The sequence below is a fragment of the Corvus hawaiiensis genome, chromosome 9, assembly GCF_020740725.1.
Source record: "Corvus hawaiiensis isolate bCorHaw1 chromosome 9, bCorHaw1.pri.cur, whole genome shotgun sequence".
In the NCBI taxonomy this organism is placed as follows: domain Eukaryota; kingdom Metazoa; phylum Chordata; class Aves; order Passeriformes; family Corvidae; genus Corvus; species Corvus hawaiiensis.
Window position 1 is genome coordinate 16383672 of NC_063221.1, and position 13628 is coordinate 16397299.

General features: G+C 35.8%; 1 protein-coding gene across 7 annotated transcripts in view; it reads left to right on the forward strand.

The window, feature by feature from the left end:
* EVI5 (ecotropic viral integration site 5) overlaps positions 1-13628 on the forward strand; it is a 75113-nt gene that overhangs the window by 18805 nt on the left and 42680 nt on the right. For 6 of the 7 annotated variants that reach the window (XM_048312725.1, XM_048312722.1, XM_048312726.1 and 3 more), the window contains 10 exons: positions 1449-1673; positions 2724-2798; positions 3476-3601; positions 4389-4532; positions 5529-5618; positions 5726-5823; positions 7242-7302; positions 9235-9288; positions 11609-11641; positions 12203-12349. In XM_048312725.1, the coding sequence (XP_048168682.1) occupies positions 1449-1673; positions 2724-2798; positions 3476-3601; positions 4389-4532; positions 5529-5618; positions 5726-5823; positions 7242-7302; positions 9235-9288; positions 11609-11641; positions 12203-12349 (1053 nt within the window). The remainder of the gene's footprint in view (positions 1-1448; positions 1674-2723; positions 2799-3475; positions 3602-4388; positions 4533-5528; positions 5619-5725; positions 5824-7241; positions 7303-9234; positions 9289-11608; positions 11642-12202; positions 12350-13628) is intronic. The other variant, XM_048312727.1, reaches the window with a different exon arrangement.

The window sequence follows — 13628 nt, forward strand, 5'->3', positions numbered from 1 at the left end:
AAAGTTGAAGCAGTTAACCCTATTATTCTGTCAAGCAGGTACATGGTAACTTAACGAGGCATTAGCAAAAAATTTCTTGCTTTATTAGCAGCCCTCGAGGCTTTCGGGGACTGATGTGCAGTTGCATTGTGTTGTTGACAAAGGATAGCTAGAGACAGTTGTGTAAAGCTGATGGTTTAGGGTTCTTGTCTTGGAGTTGGGAATCTTTGAGGAAGTAACATCTCACTGTTGTGTTGTAGACAGGAGAAATTGTTGGAGGGGCATTAGTATGATGTTTCTGAAGAAGGATGGATTGAGAGCTTAGGGATATTAGAAAATGGAGGGCAGTGAGGCAAAGCTCCTACAGTAGAGTTCAAGCTTAAGAGAAACAAAACTTGAAAGCAAGAGTCTCTTTGAAAGTTACCAGTGTTGCATTAATTAATTGTAATGCTGGAGAAGTAGAAGAAATATCTGGAACAAACAGGAAAAAGAGGAAGCTTTGCAGAATAGGAGATTACTCTGGTTTCAGAAGAAATACTAATGAAAGAAATTAGCCTTTAGGAGACAGAATACTTGATAACAGTACTTAAGGTACAAAAAGTTATTAAAAGAAATAGTCTTGAAGAGACAATCTTCTAGGTCAGAGTGATTCTAGTTGCAGAATGTACCACCGAGACAGTCTGTTAAATTCCTGAATAATGCTTCTTTCTCAGTTTTCAGATCAAGCGACAAGACTACTTGTCCTTGTGATTTCTTAAATGACAAGCAGCAGGTTCTTAGATGTACTCATCTGGGCATGTTTGAATCGTATAACACCTAGCAGATTTTTTTTCAGAAGATAAAGTAAATTTAGTTAATTTAATAGGTGTAAACTCAATGTTTTCTTGGTCCAGTGTCTGAAACTGCATTTAAATACTTTCTTAGAAGATAACTTGGAAATACTGGCACACGAGAGAAATTAGACACAACTTGTCAAGTTTGTTAAATGACTTCTGATAGTTGTACTCTGCAAATTTTTTGTTGTAGTTGGCTGTGCTACAGTTAGTTCTACTTTTCGTCATTTACCTACTTTGGAAGTAATTTTTAGTCGGTGATTTCTTAGATCTCAATTACTACAAATATTACTAAGGGTGTTATCTTCAGTAATCTTTTGTGAAATACAGACATAATTGTATTAAATTCTGGTTAAGTTCTTGTACAAAATTATTTGAATATTCAGTTTTTCATGTAACTTGCCATGGATAAGGGACTACTTTCAGTAGCTAATTTAGCCACTAAAAATGATTCTGAGACTGCTTACTTTTGTTAGCTTACTAATCCTACTAAAATTGAGGTTATAAACTATATGAGTAGTTTTTGCCATGATGTAAATTTTTTTCTGAAATTGTGAGGAACTTGAAGTGTTTTTTTTCCTTAGGTTTATTTTTTGTAATATTTTCAGGAAATTAATTTGTCTTTTTGTGCTTTAGGAGCTGGTTCGAAAAGGGATACCTCATCACTTCAGAGCAATTGTTTGGCAACTTTTATGCAGTGCTCAAAGCATGCCAATTAAGGATCAGTATTCAGAGCTTTTGAAAATGACATCTCCTTGTGAAAAATTAATAAGAAGGGACATTGCTAGAACATACCCTGAACATGATTTTTTCAAAGAAAAAGATAGTCTTGGGCAGGAGGTCTTGTTCAACGTAATGAAGGTGAGTTGGTATTTCAGCCCTTGAAAATATATTAGCAAGAATATGCACCAGCTTGGATTGCTTTGTATATAGTGAATTTGCACCAGTTTCAAGTTGTTGTAAGTTTTTTTCAAGTTACTCTTTCTTAAACCATAGACATAGGAATGGTTTAAAAAAATCCCATTTTGTATGTTGTAAGTTTTTTTCAAGTTACTCTTTCTTAAACCTTAGACATAGGAATGGTTTAAAAAATCCCATTTTAGTTTCAAAGGCATTCCTGTAAGTTTTTTTATATCTCAAAAAGTAAAAACAAATTGGCATCAAAACAAAGTAACATACTAACTGCTGATAGTATAATGGAATGAAGTGTGCCATGAATTAAAGTCTACAGTGTTGCCCAAGAGAACATTGGCAATCAGAACTAGTATTCAGTTTGCAAGTATTTCTGAAGTACACATGGCAGCAGCAAATGGCAGCTACAAGCTAGTGTGCAGTTGTTCCAGTGCCCAAACACAAAATGAAAATGCCAATGTAACATTGTTTGCATTATTTAGTCTTCACTAGAGCTTAAACTTTGAAGGTCAGACTTTTCCCTAGAACATAGTTTCAATAGAAAAGCTGGCAGGTTTCCAAATCATAGTAATTTCTGTAACTCTAAAACAAAGATGCCACAAGTGTGGAGATCATCAGAATTTATCCATCTGTAAATAAAACTGCAACACCTGTTTCTCTGAACAGAACTTGTTTCATTGTCTGGTCTGTCTCCTATAAAAGTAGTACTTTCTGAGATTTGTATGCCAGTGGTCTCTTATCTTTTGGCACATTCCTGTAGTTGGAAACTGCCTGTATTTTTGGTAGGTATGCCTTAGTTTTAGCTTTGTAGGTGATCAGAGAGCAGAGTTTGCAGCAGCAGGTAGAAACTAGAATGTCTGACTAAAACTTCTGGATAGGATGTCTTGTTGGATTTGGGGAGAGGAAGAGTAAGTTATTACAAGATAGCAGGATGAGCTATGATTACTTTTTATTGATAATGAGGTTTTAATTATTGAGAGTTTTAACTTTATTTCCCAGGCTTACTCTTTGGTGGATCGTGAGGTTGGGTACTGTCAAGGAAGCGCTTTTATAGTTGGATTACTGCTTATGCAGGTAAAAATATTAAAAAATATGTGAACCTTTAAAATCCATGCTAGACTGCATAATATACTGCGGTGCTTTTTTGGGAATTTTTGCAATGGTTTTCCTTCATAATTTTGTGACAATGGAGTTGTCAAGGGCAGCTGTTTACTCTGCAAATGAAATGAGATTTACTTTGTGTCATTCTATTTGCCGAGATACTGTATTTGGAGTGGGAGAATATATTTATTTCTCAGAGCTAAGGTAGGATTACAGGCTTGCAAGCTATTTTGTTGAGTGATATTTCAAAAATAAATGAACTTCTCATTTCTGTTCTATTACATGGAATCTCCTCAGAGTTCAAATGGAACTTCACAGTTGATTTGATTATCTTAAAGCTGCTGTTGTATTACTGGTTTTTGGTTTATGACAAAGTAGGGTATATGATAAGAAACTTGCAGACCTCCATTTCAGTTTAGAAATTATTTGCTAGAATTTAGCATATACAAAAGTTCATTGGAGTAATTGGCTGTAAATCCCTTAAACAAAACAAAAACTTCAAACCAAACCAACCAACAACCAAAAAAACTCCACTGCGTGCACATGCACGCACACAAAAAACCCCAACCCTAAATCCTCCCAGGCATTTACTCTGATATATCGTTATATTTGTCCAGAGTTTTTAATGTGCTTTTTTATTTTTAATATAGATGCCAGAAGAAGAGGCATTCTGTGTGTTTGTTAAATTAATGCAAGATTACAGACTACGAGAACTCTTTAAACCAAGCATGGCTGAACTGGGCCTTTGTATGTACCAGTTTGAATGCATGATACAGGTACATACAAAATCTATCAAACTTGCTCTTCAGTAACTATTAATAAGGAACGTGGGAATTACAGCTCAAGAGCAGGCATGTCAGTTGGCTAACAGGCTGTACTCTTGACAATAGCTAGTTCCAGAACTTTAGAAGTAAATGCATGTGGTTCTGTGAGCAATTTTTTTTTAACCTTTGGCAGACAGTAACTGGTTTTAAATACCAAAGCATGGGATTTGCTGCAGTTTAAGCATATGAATGTTTAATTCTGTTTGAAGACACTGAAAGTCAAAGTCTTCATAGTTAATTTATAGTATCTTAAAAGATGAAAATTTGGAGATACCCTCATATATAGAATGTTAATTGTTTGCAGATTTGGAATGCAGGTTCTTCCTGATCAGGCTGATGGAGAAAAATAGGTTTCTGTTTCGTGATCCAGTTTTTAACATGATGATCAGGGGTGAGATATCACATAGCCTTAGATTTTGTCAGCTCTTTTTAGTAGCCCATTCTAGATATTACTCTGGGACTTACAAGCTTGACTTCCCTTTAGGATCAGGAAGAGTTTTTGTAATCTGCATTCTAGGGTAGATATTCTATAGGACATTCTGTCTTGGGACTTCTGTTGCATGGTTCTTGGTAATGATGAGTCATATCTTTCCTAGTCCAGTTGCTCGTACAGACAGCTGCTAACTGTACTAAGTATCAATTATTTTCTTGTATTCAAAATTTGTCAAAAACACGTCTGCAGTAAAACTACAAGCAGAACTTTAACATACTTGTGTTTTTTATTCCTCTTCTTTTCCAGGAACATCTTCCAGAGCTTTATGTGCACTTTCAGTCTCAGAGTTTTCACACTTCTATGTATGCATCCTCATGGTTTTTAACTATATTCCTTACAACTTTTCCACTACCAATCGCAACAAGAATATTTGATATCTTTATGTCTGAGGTAACTACTAAATACTCATATGTTATATTTCAAGAGTAGCTGTTGAAAGCAGTTATTTAGGTAGTGGTAGAAATCCCATCATGATGGACAAATCTCATAGTCTTGCTTTTTATTTCTTACACTGATCAGATTATTTTAAGGGAAGGTGTGTGCATTTTGTCAAGGAAGAGCAACTAAGTCATTGAATGTTGATATTGTGTGTGGCTTTGTGCTCTAAGCCTGTTGAAGTGTTCCCAAATCTGTTCTTTCTGAATGCAGTGTATTAGCATTGCATGCAGCAGGGACATCCATTTCTCAGTATTGTGGTGAGTTTACAGTGGAAACTAATGCTGCTTTTGGGCCAAGGTTAAAGTTCCTTAGGGATACGCAAGCCAAGAAGAAGGAGTGTTAGTAATCTTTATTGTCCAGATGATGATCAGTGCCAAAGAAATTTAGGGAATTATTCAGCGTCATTATCACAAAGACACCTATGTTGTGTTTAGGTTTAGAGCTTTGCATAATTATAACTAGTAACAAACCATAGCTTAAGCTTGCTCTGCAGTCATCTTTTAGAAAGCAGTATGTCCAAGGTGGATCCTTTCAGCTTGCCCTCAGGAACGTCCAAGATAGGGTATATAGTGAGACATTCCCTTTTATCTTTTTCAATAGTTTAACTGCATTGTACCATGCTTTTTTGAGAAGTACTTGGGATTTTTCTACTAGATATACTTAGAAGGTTTGATAGAGCTAACCTAGAGAATTCCTGTCACTCGAGATTTTACCTCATCACTAACTTCTCTGAGGGGGATGTCTGGCATCAGGACAAATAGCCAGGCTGCTTGTCCTTGGAACAAAAAAAGAAACCCAGAAGCAATTTGTTGAGAGATTTTTTTTCGGTAGCCCTTTTACTTGTGTTTACTTGGGTGAGATTTCCAATGTTAGTAAATAGTAGAATAATTCTGTACTGTTGACAATGCCACAAATAATTGTTGGATATTTTTTAACTTCTGTTTTCAGGGTTTAGAGATAGTATTTCGAGTAGGTTTAGCATTACTTCAGATGAACCAGGCAGAATTACTGCAACTTGACATGGAAGGAATGTTACAGGTAAGCTATGGTTATAATAATTTTAAGAGATATCTGAAATGTGTAATGTGTGTATATTTCCTTGCAGCTGTTAATTATATGTAATCTTGTGCTCTGATTGCTTTTAGCACTTTCAAAAGGTCATTCCACATCAGTTTGACAGTGGTCCAGACAAATTAATCCAAGCGTCTTACCAAGTCAAATACAATGCAAAAAAGATGAAAAAGTAGGTATAACATTTTGAGAAAATAGATTATACTATTGCTGAGTTACTGCTTGTTTACCCTTAAGAGTTGTTATTTATTCAATGTTTTGCTTTGAATTTTCCATCTTTAAATTTTTTTGGGGGTTTTTACTACATAAACAATTAAAACTGAAGTTCTCTCTGCAAAAAAATTATTCTAAAGTAGTATTTGCTATTTTTCTTAAATATAATAAAGCTATGTCTCATTTACAAAAATAACTAAAAAAGCTTTTGAAGAAAACTGCAAGTTACGGGGAATTACAGCACTTCAGTAAAAAGGAACTGAATAGGAAGGCTGGGTAGGGGGTGGTTTTTTGGAGGGAGGGGAGATTATTTTGGATTTCTTCAGGGTGAAGCAGGGAAGGGAGGTAAAACTTTTATGATCTGGCCTAAATGCTAAAGATTTTAGTTCTCAGGAACTGGAGAAGTATTCAGTGTTCACGGTGCTAAGGAGTGCATTTATGGTCAAAAGTGCTGTTTAAAATATAAATTGATAAAACTTTGTAATACCATTGACAACAGTAAAATAACTTTTATTTGGGGTTTGAAATTTTGAGAATACCACAGAATACCACTACTGTTGTTGTTGTTAAGGTTAGTTGCATGTCTCTTCTGCCTTTGGTAAATGTTGGTTTGATTAGCCAAGCTGCAAATACTGTGATTTGCCAGGGTTAAGTTTGGTGGGTCACCCATTGGCTGTAACGTATCGTACGTTCACTGTTGCACTGCAGGTTGGGCACAGAGTCTTCCAAGCTGAATTTGTCGATCTTTTTCTTTTTTTTCTGTCAGCAGCCTATGGTCAGTAGAGTGAGCAGTCTTCTCTAAAAAAGAAGTAACAACAAAGCTTTCAGGAAAAAATATTTTCTTTGCAAACCAGTACAAGTGTATGTAGTTGAAAATCCTACCATTCCAAGTCTGAACTTCCTGGTCTGCCTTCTGTAGAGGCATTGTTATCTCAGCTTGTGGGTTTTTCTTGCCACGTTTTTCATTGGGACAACTTTGGTTTTCTGGGGAGAGGCCAAGATTGTTTTATATTTAAGGTATTTTTCTCAGATTTCTTTGCATCTTTTTCTTCCAGGCTTTCCAAGCTCTGATTTCTTTTGGCTGAGTCTATTGAACTGATGATTGTATTACATAAAGGGGTTAGTACAGAGTAGCTCCAAATTGCTGCCACTGTAAAGTATTCAAGCAAGTTCCTGCACTTCAGAGTGCTGGTTCAGTCTGTTCGTATCTACTGAAATCTGTGTTTAAATTTAGTACCCACTCTAAGCATTTATAGGAGTGCATTTCAGAGAAAATATCAATGATCTGTGTCTCTGTTCTGCTGTTGTTAGGTATTACACCAACAAGTAAATTATCCTCAATGTTTCTGATCATAATTTACTATTTCTAATTTTTAGGCTAGAAAAGGAATACACTACAATAAAGACAAAAGAAATGGAAGAACAAGTTGAAATTAAAGTAAGGAATCCTCAACAAATTTATTCATGAATAAGTTTAATTCCTAGATGGGGGGGTTACATGTTTGATCTCTGCATGTAGTAGGACATAATTAAGGTCCCCAAATTATTTTCTTTCAGCATTTATGTTTTGGATGTCTTTTCATAAAGGACACCTACAGTGAAATTATTGAGACTTCTGGTGGACATTTAAAAAAAAAAAAATCTTTGGAGACCCACTGCACTTACATTTTTATTATTTCCTGCTGACAAAAGCTTAGTAACAGATGCTCTCATTTGTCAGAGGTTCCAAATATGCTGGTTTAGATGTAGGTGCTCCACACAGGAGGTTTGTATGACACATGTTAAGATAGACTTTGTCAGAGTGCACTTGAGTGGTTTGTCTTTGATTTTAAGATCTTGATTTTTTTTTTTTTTTTTTCTTATGCATTGAACCTAAATTGTAGTTTCTTCTGTCTGCAGTCACTTTTTCTTTTAGTGCTTTTGCAGTTAATACAAACTGGGGGGGGAAAAAAGCCAACCTGCCAGTGCAGTTCATTTTTCCCTTCTACTAACTGACCTACTTCCCGCATGTACTTAATCATTGCATCTTTTTGCTTTTGTGACATAAATAGGCTTTTGATACCTTTTTTCCTATTTCACTTTTTTTTTCACAACATGTTTGATCTGGATTTTCTTCCTTGTGTTTTTAGCCAGTTCTGTAAGAAAAGACAGTGGGAGAAATGATGTGCAAGTGCATTGTATAAAGCCTTGTTGAGGGAGTTAGGTAAAGTCTTCCTTCTTCCTGTCCACTGGTAGTCATTTTGCCTTTCAATATCAGTTTTTAAGGCATCAGTTCTTCAGAAAAATGACTGTGAGATGCACCTGCGAGCACAAAGGTATTAGGAGTCTTTTCAGGCAGTTTTATTGTACTAGGCAGTGAGGCATTTAGCAGCCTGAATACCTGCTGTAACAGCAGCTGAAATCAGAAGATTTGCAGGGCTCAAATGACAGCTATTTGCAGAACAGGACAAAATAAAACCATATGAAAGACAGCTGTAACTTTAGATTCTAATATACTAACTCATATCAAATCCTTTCCTGGTTCTTGCCACCACCACCCCCCCAAAAAAAAGAAGGCAACAAAAAGCTCTCCAAAATAAAAACCACCAAGCCAACCCCAAAAAAAAACCTACCAAAAAAACCCCAACCAGTCAATGCAAAGCTGTCTGTTTCTAGGCCGTACTTTGGGACTTACGTAAATAATTTCTGACTTACTAGAGCTGCTTAGCAGAAGAGGCTACTTTAGGGGAGATAGAAAAGCATATTTTGAGTTTGCCTTTTAGCCTGGCAGAATAAAGTGTTCACTGAACTGATACCCAATGCCCTGTTCTGAGGGGTATGGATCTCTTCTATCTGAATGCTGACTGCTAAAATATACAGGAAATTCACTGGTAAAGTATAGAGTTCAGAACAATTCTTTCTTGCTTCTGAGACGTTTGAGGTAATTCTCAGTATAACCTTACAGATTAACGTAAATTCTTGTGAGGAAAAGGAAGGAAACCTTGTAGCTGCCTCATTAGCCTGTCCTAATGCAGGGAGTGCACTTCATGTGCCTTAACCACGAAGACTTTGGCTCTGTTTATGAAAGGGAGGCAGTCAAGTCTGGTGTGGGGTTAAGCCCTGTGGTTCACCTGCAGACATACTGCGTTCAGCTAATGCAACACAGATGCTTTTGCGTAACATGAGATGTGTTCTCATTTTTGCTGTATCAAGCTGTTTAAACTTGTATTTTGAGCTAGTACATCATATGAAAGGATGTTAAGAAGGTCACTAATTATTTTTGTATTTATATTGATTTTCATTGATGTGATGAAATAAAAATGTTAGTTGGCTTTATCAGACTTTCAGTTCATAACTTGAGAAATGGATTTGTGAACTGTTTACCTTCCAGAGGTTACGAACTGAAAACAGACTACTCAAACAGCGCATTGAAACACTAGAAAAAGTAAGTATGCTGGGGACTAGATTTAATCTGTGTTAATTTAGACTTTAATTGATGGCAATTTCATTCTATGAAATGGGAATCTCAGAATTATAGTTTACTGTTTTCCTGATAATCTCTGGTGTTTACTAACAGTGCTTAGCCAAATAACATGGCCATCACCAAGCAATTAAGGTCAATGCTTTAAATATGTAAGGTTATGTCTGCTTCTTAGTGATTATAAAATCAAACATTTTGAGATACCCAACTTGTGTTGTACTGTTTTCTTTCTGAATTAGAAGCATATGTTCAAAGTCCAGAAGACTCCATGAAATAGTGGACTGCTTGGTTGGAAAAGAGGTCATTGTGAGAGAATGCTCAGTTTTGAAAATCTGAAGTTGCTTGGTGTTTTTATGTAGGAGCAAAATGACAGACCTACCAATGACCAGAGAGATGTTGCAGCATTCACATTCAGAACAGGAACACTGCCATTCATTTGTTCTATGTAGTTTTGAGGTTTCGTGGCAATTTTGGGGACATGGTGGGGAGAATATCTAAAGATTTATTTCTCGTATGTTTAGTCTCGTTAGTAGAGTTTTGTTAGGTTTTTTTGTAACTGATTGAAACTTCAAAAGTATGCATGGGGACTGCTGTGGATACATTGCCAACATGAAGGCACTGTTCTCCAGTGGCCTCTCCTGTATCCTGGTATCACACTTCCTGTGGCAGATTGCATCTGAACTGCTCTGCTCAGCAGTGAGAACATTCCTGTCCATCTTAAGCACAAACAGGGACCATCTTCCAACAAATGGAATTGAATGCTCTTGTGAGTCACAAACAGTTGTTCATGTTTCACAGGGAAGAAGATGGTAATGTTTCAATTGAGAGTGACATAATTGAAAGATGTTACACTTCAGATGTTAAACCACATTGCAATTTCTTGAAAAGCAGTCTATGTCAAATTCTAAATAACTGATTTCAGAATTTAGTTTGGAAAAGACGCATAATAAGGACACATTGTGAAATTTGTGACCAAAAATACAATTCTGTGAATGTTTTTGTTTCTATTATTGGAGGTTTATAAAATGACTGGAAAGGAGCAGGCTCTCTTTGGGAAGCTTGAAGCTGTAGTGAATCATTTCAATACCCTTGGCAAATATATAATAGTTAATATCCTTGTTTTATACTTAACTCGTAGAGGTTTGAAATATTTTCTTTTTTTTAATTATGAAGTCCATGATGAACTGCTAGATGCTAGTGCTTTTGCAAATTCTGTACTTAGAATTTTGGAATTCACCTTCAGATTATCCCAGTCTGACTGGAACGAAAGCATTTCAAAATGGGAAAATATTATCTATTAATAAGAATTTCTGAAGATCATTATCATTGCAACATTTGAAAAACAGATCATAAAATGTGAAAAATACATTAAGTTCTTTTGGAAACTTATTTTTAAAATATTTTTCCATCATTCAAACTCATCTAATTTAGTTGTGATTTCCTTAGTGTACCTTAACTTCTAAGTAATAGCTCTTATCTACTAGTTTGAACTTGAATTTTAATAAAAGTTTCAAGGGCAAAGAAGGTCTATGAATAGATGTGTTTGTCTGTTGTAGAATGTTCAAAAAATTGAGTGGTTTCAGAGGTGATAAAGTAGAAATTAATTAAATGCAACTGCAGGCCTGTAGTGCTTGTCAGTGTGTAAAAATGAAAATTTTTCTTGCAAAAGTTTGGCAAGGAAAGAGAATCTATGAACTGCTCAATGAGTTACTGCAAGAATTCAGTAAAATAAAACATTAGCTGTCATAGTTGACATTTCCTGCTTGTCTGTCAGTTTGCACCATTTAACTTCCCTGCTTCATCTTAGTGGAAGCTGTAGTTCTGCATGAGTGCCTCAGTGCTTAGTGGAGTTCCCTCTGTGCTCAAATTATACCTTTGTTTCATGTTGTAAGGGGACTGTAGATCGTGTCTTGGATCTATCTATTAGATCATATCAGATAATGCTTCAGTAACTTTTGTTAATTTAGGGAAGCAAGCCATTCAGATAGAAACACCCAGTCTCCTGTAGGTGAATTTTAAGTGTTACAGTAATCTGAAACCTTTTTGTATGAAAGATGGACTGTGTTAAATCTATTGCAGAAAAGGCTGCTTCCTAAGACTTTCAGGCTGATTTGCCTTCATTGATATGAAGAGTTGTTAATTTTGCAAAAAGAGCTTGCACAGAAAATGGGTAGAATTTGGGCATTTTCTTTCTATCAGCTCTTGGTCTTTTTTGTCACTATGATCAGCCCCTTGTTTTTTGGTTTCCTTTTTCCTCATTCCTATCTGAATTTTTCCTTTGTAGGAAAGTGCTTCCTTGGCAGATAGATTGATACAGGTATAGTCTTTTAGTCTTTTACTGTATGACTCTCTTCCTACTCATAAAAAACCCCAACTGCTTTAATGCATGCGTATTTGCATGCCGTAATCTATCCTTGCTTTGCTGATTTGGAATAAATACAGAGCTAATATATCTTGCTAGAAACTTGTTTAATTTTGTTTACTAAAAATATATAAACCCAATATCTGCACGTTATAGTAATTTTCCTAACCTATTGTAATTTTTTGTCCAAATTCCTGTGGCAAATGGATTCTATGACACTGTATTAACAATGAAATTGAATAGCGTGACCTTCAATCTGTGCATGTACAACTGAGTGATAATGCATGAAAGGAATTTTATTGAACGCGAGTACAAAACTGTGCTTGCTAAATGGTTGCTGAACTTAGTACTTTATTACAAAAGCAGCTGTTTAGTACTACCTTGTCCTAAAATTTCTACCAATTGTACTCTGTGCTGTTTGCAAAACCAATCTGATGAAATAAGCAGCTACGCATCATAAAGGCAGTTTTCCTTGGATTTGTCATAAGTGCTTAAAAAAATAAATTATGTCCTAAGGGACAAGTGACAAGGGCCCAGGAGGCTGAGGAAAACTACCTCATAAAACGGGAGCTGGCCACCATCAAACAGCAGAGTGATGAGGCCAATACTAAACTGGAGCAAGCTGAGAATACCATCAGGGAGCTCCAGCAACAGCAGCAATGGGTAAGGAGCCTAGCAGCACATCATCTCATCTTTTTCACTCACTTGTGTTTATTTTTCCTCATCATTACATGACATGGTCTCTGTGCTGTCTTTGTAAACACCTGTTCATTGTGATTTGCATTCCTAAAATGACACAAATTTAATTAAATCAAATTTTGCTCTGTTCTACTGATAGATGAGATTCATAACCCTGGATAGATGTAAGTTACGAGTTAATTAAAAAAACTAAACAATATACCCACAATGAAACACACCAAGCAAAAAACTCAAAAAACCCCCACAAACTGACCCAAAACCTTTCCACCAAAAAAGAAATACTAACAAAAAACCACACATACAACCTCTGATAGCTCTTAATGCTAAGAATCTAGTCATTGCAAGTTGTGTCACTCTGGCTACTCAAATTTGAGAATTGATTCATAATGCCTTTACCTAGTGTATCATTTAAGTCAGTTTCTTTCATCTTAATGTTTCTTCTGTGTACCTGTGTTTGTTTTTTTCCGAGTATGCTAACATTTACTGCTCGCTGTAGAGAGCATTGTAGAAGAGCATTGTCCCTGATTTTGGAACTACAGAACTTCATTAAAAAGTGTGGGTTTATGTGTATATGGAGCAGGAAAATAATTTTTAGTAGCCCCGTATAGTACTGTATTTTTATGCACTCAGGGTTTTAGGTAGTAAAATGTGCAAGACTTCAGACTCTTGCTGTGAGACTGAAGTTACTTCCCTTAAGACACTTAAAGTGCTCACTATCTTCTCTTTGGGGATACAGGGGAAAGCATTTTAGCATCTTCACTTGCTGAATGAACTGTGCACTACTAGTGTTGATGTGAATATCCTCATATTGTTTTAAGTAAGTGGTATCCGAGTGTATTGTCTGGAATCTTGGGAATGTCAGGTGTATGAAATATGACTTACTAGAACTACAGCATACTGCAGCTACTTAACCAGGTTTCTTAAGGTCAGTATGTTTGTTTTACACCTCTTCCACTGAAGCTCTAGAAATACCTGTGTCTCCTATTGGAATGTAAAGATGAGATTCACTGTTAGACTGAAATCACAACTTAAATGCAATGTTCTAGAACTAGTTTATCATGTCTGTTTAATGCATTTCAGTGTAAAAAAGAAACATATTTTAGAATAGTCGCAAGAAGTGACTATTGAGCTGTTACTCTCTCATGTGAAATACTGCTTTTTATAGAACTTTAATAATTTCTTTGGAGGGAAAATATGAAGAAATTATGATTAGGAAAATGGGGATGGTTTAGTTATGCTTTTC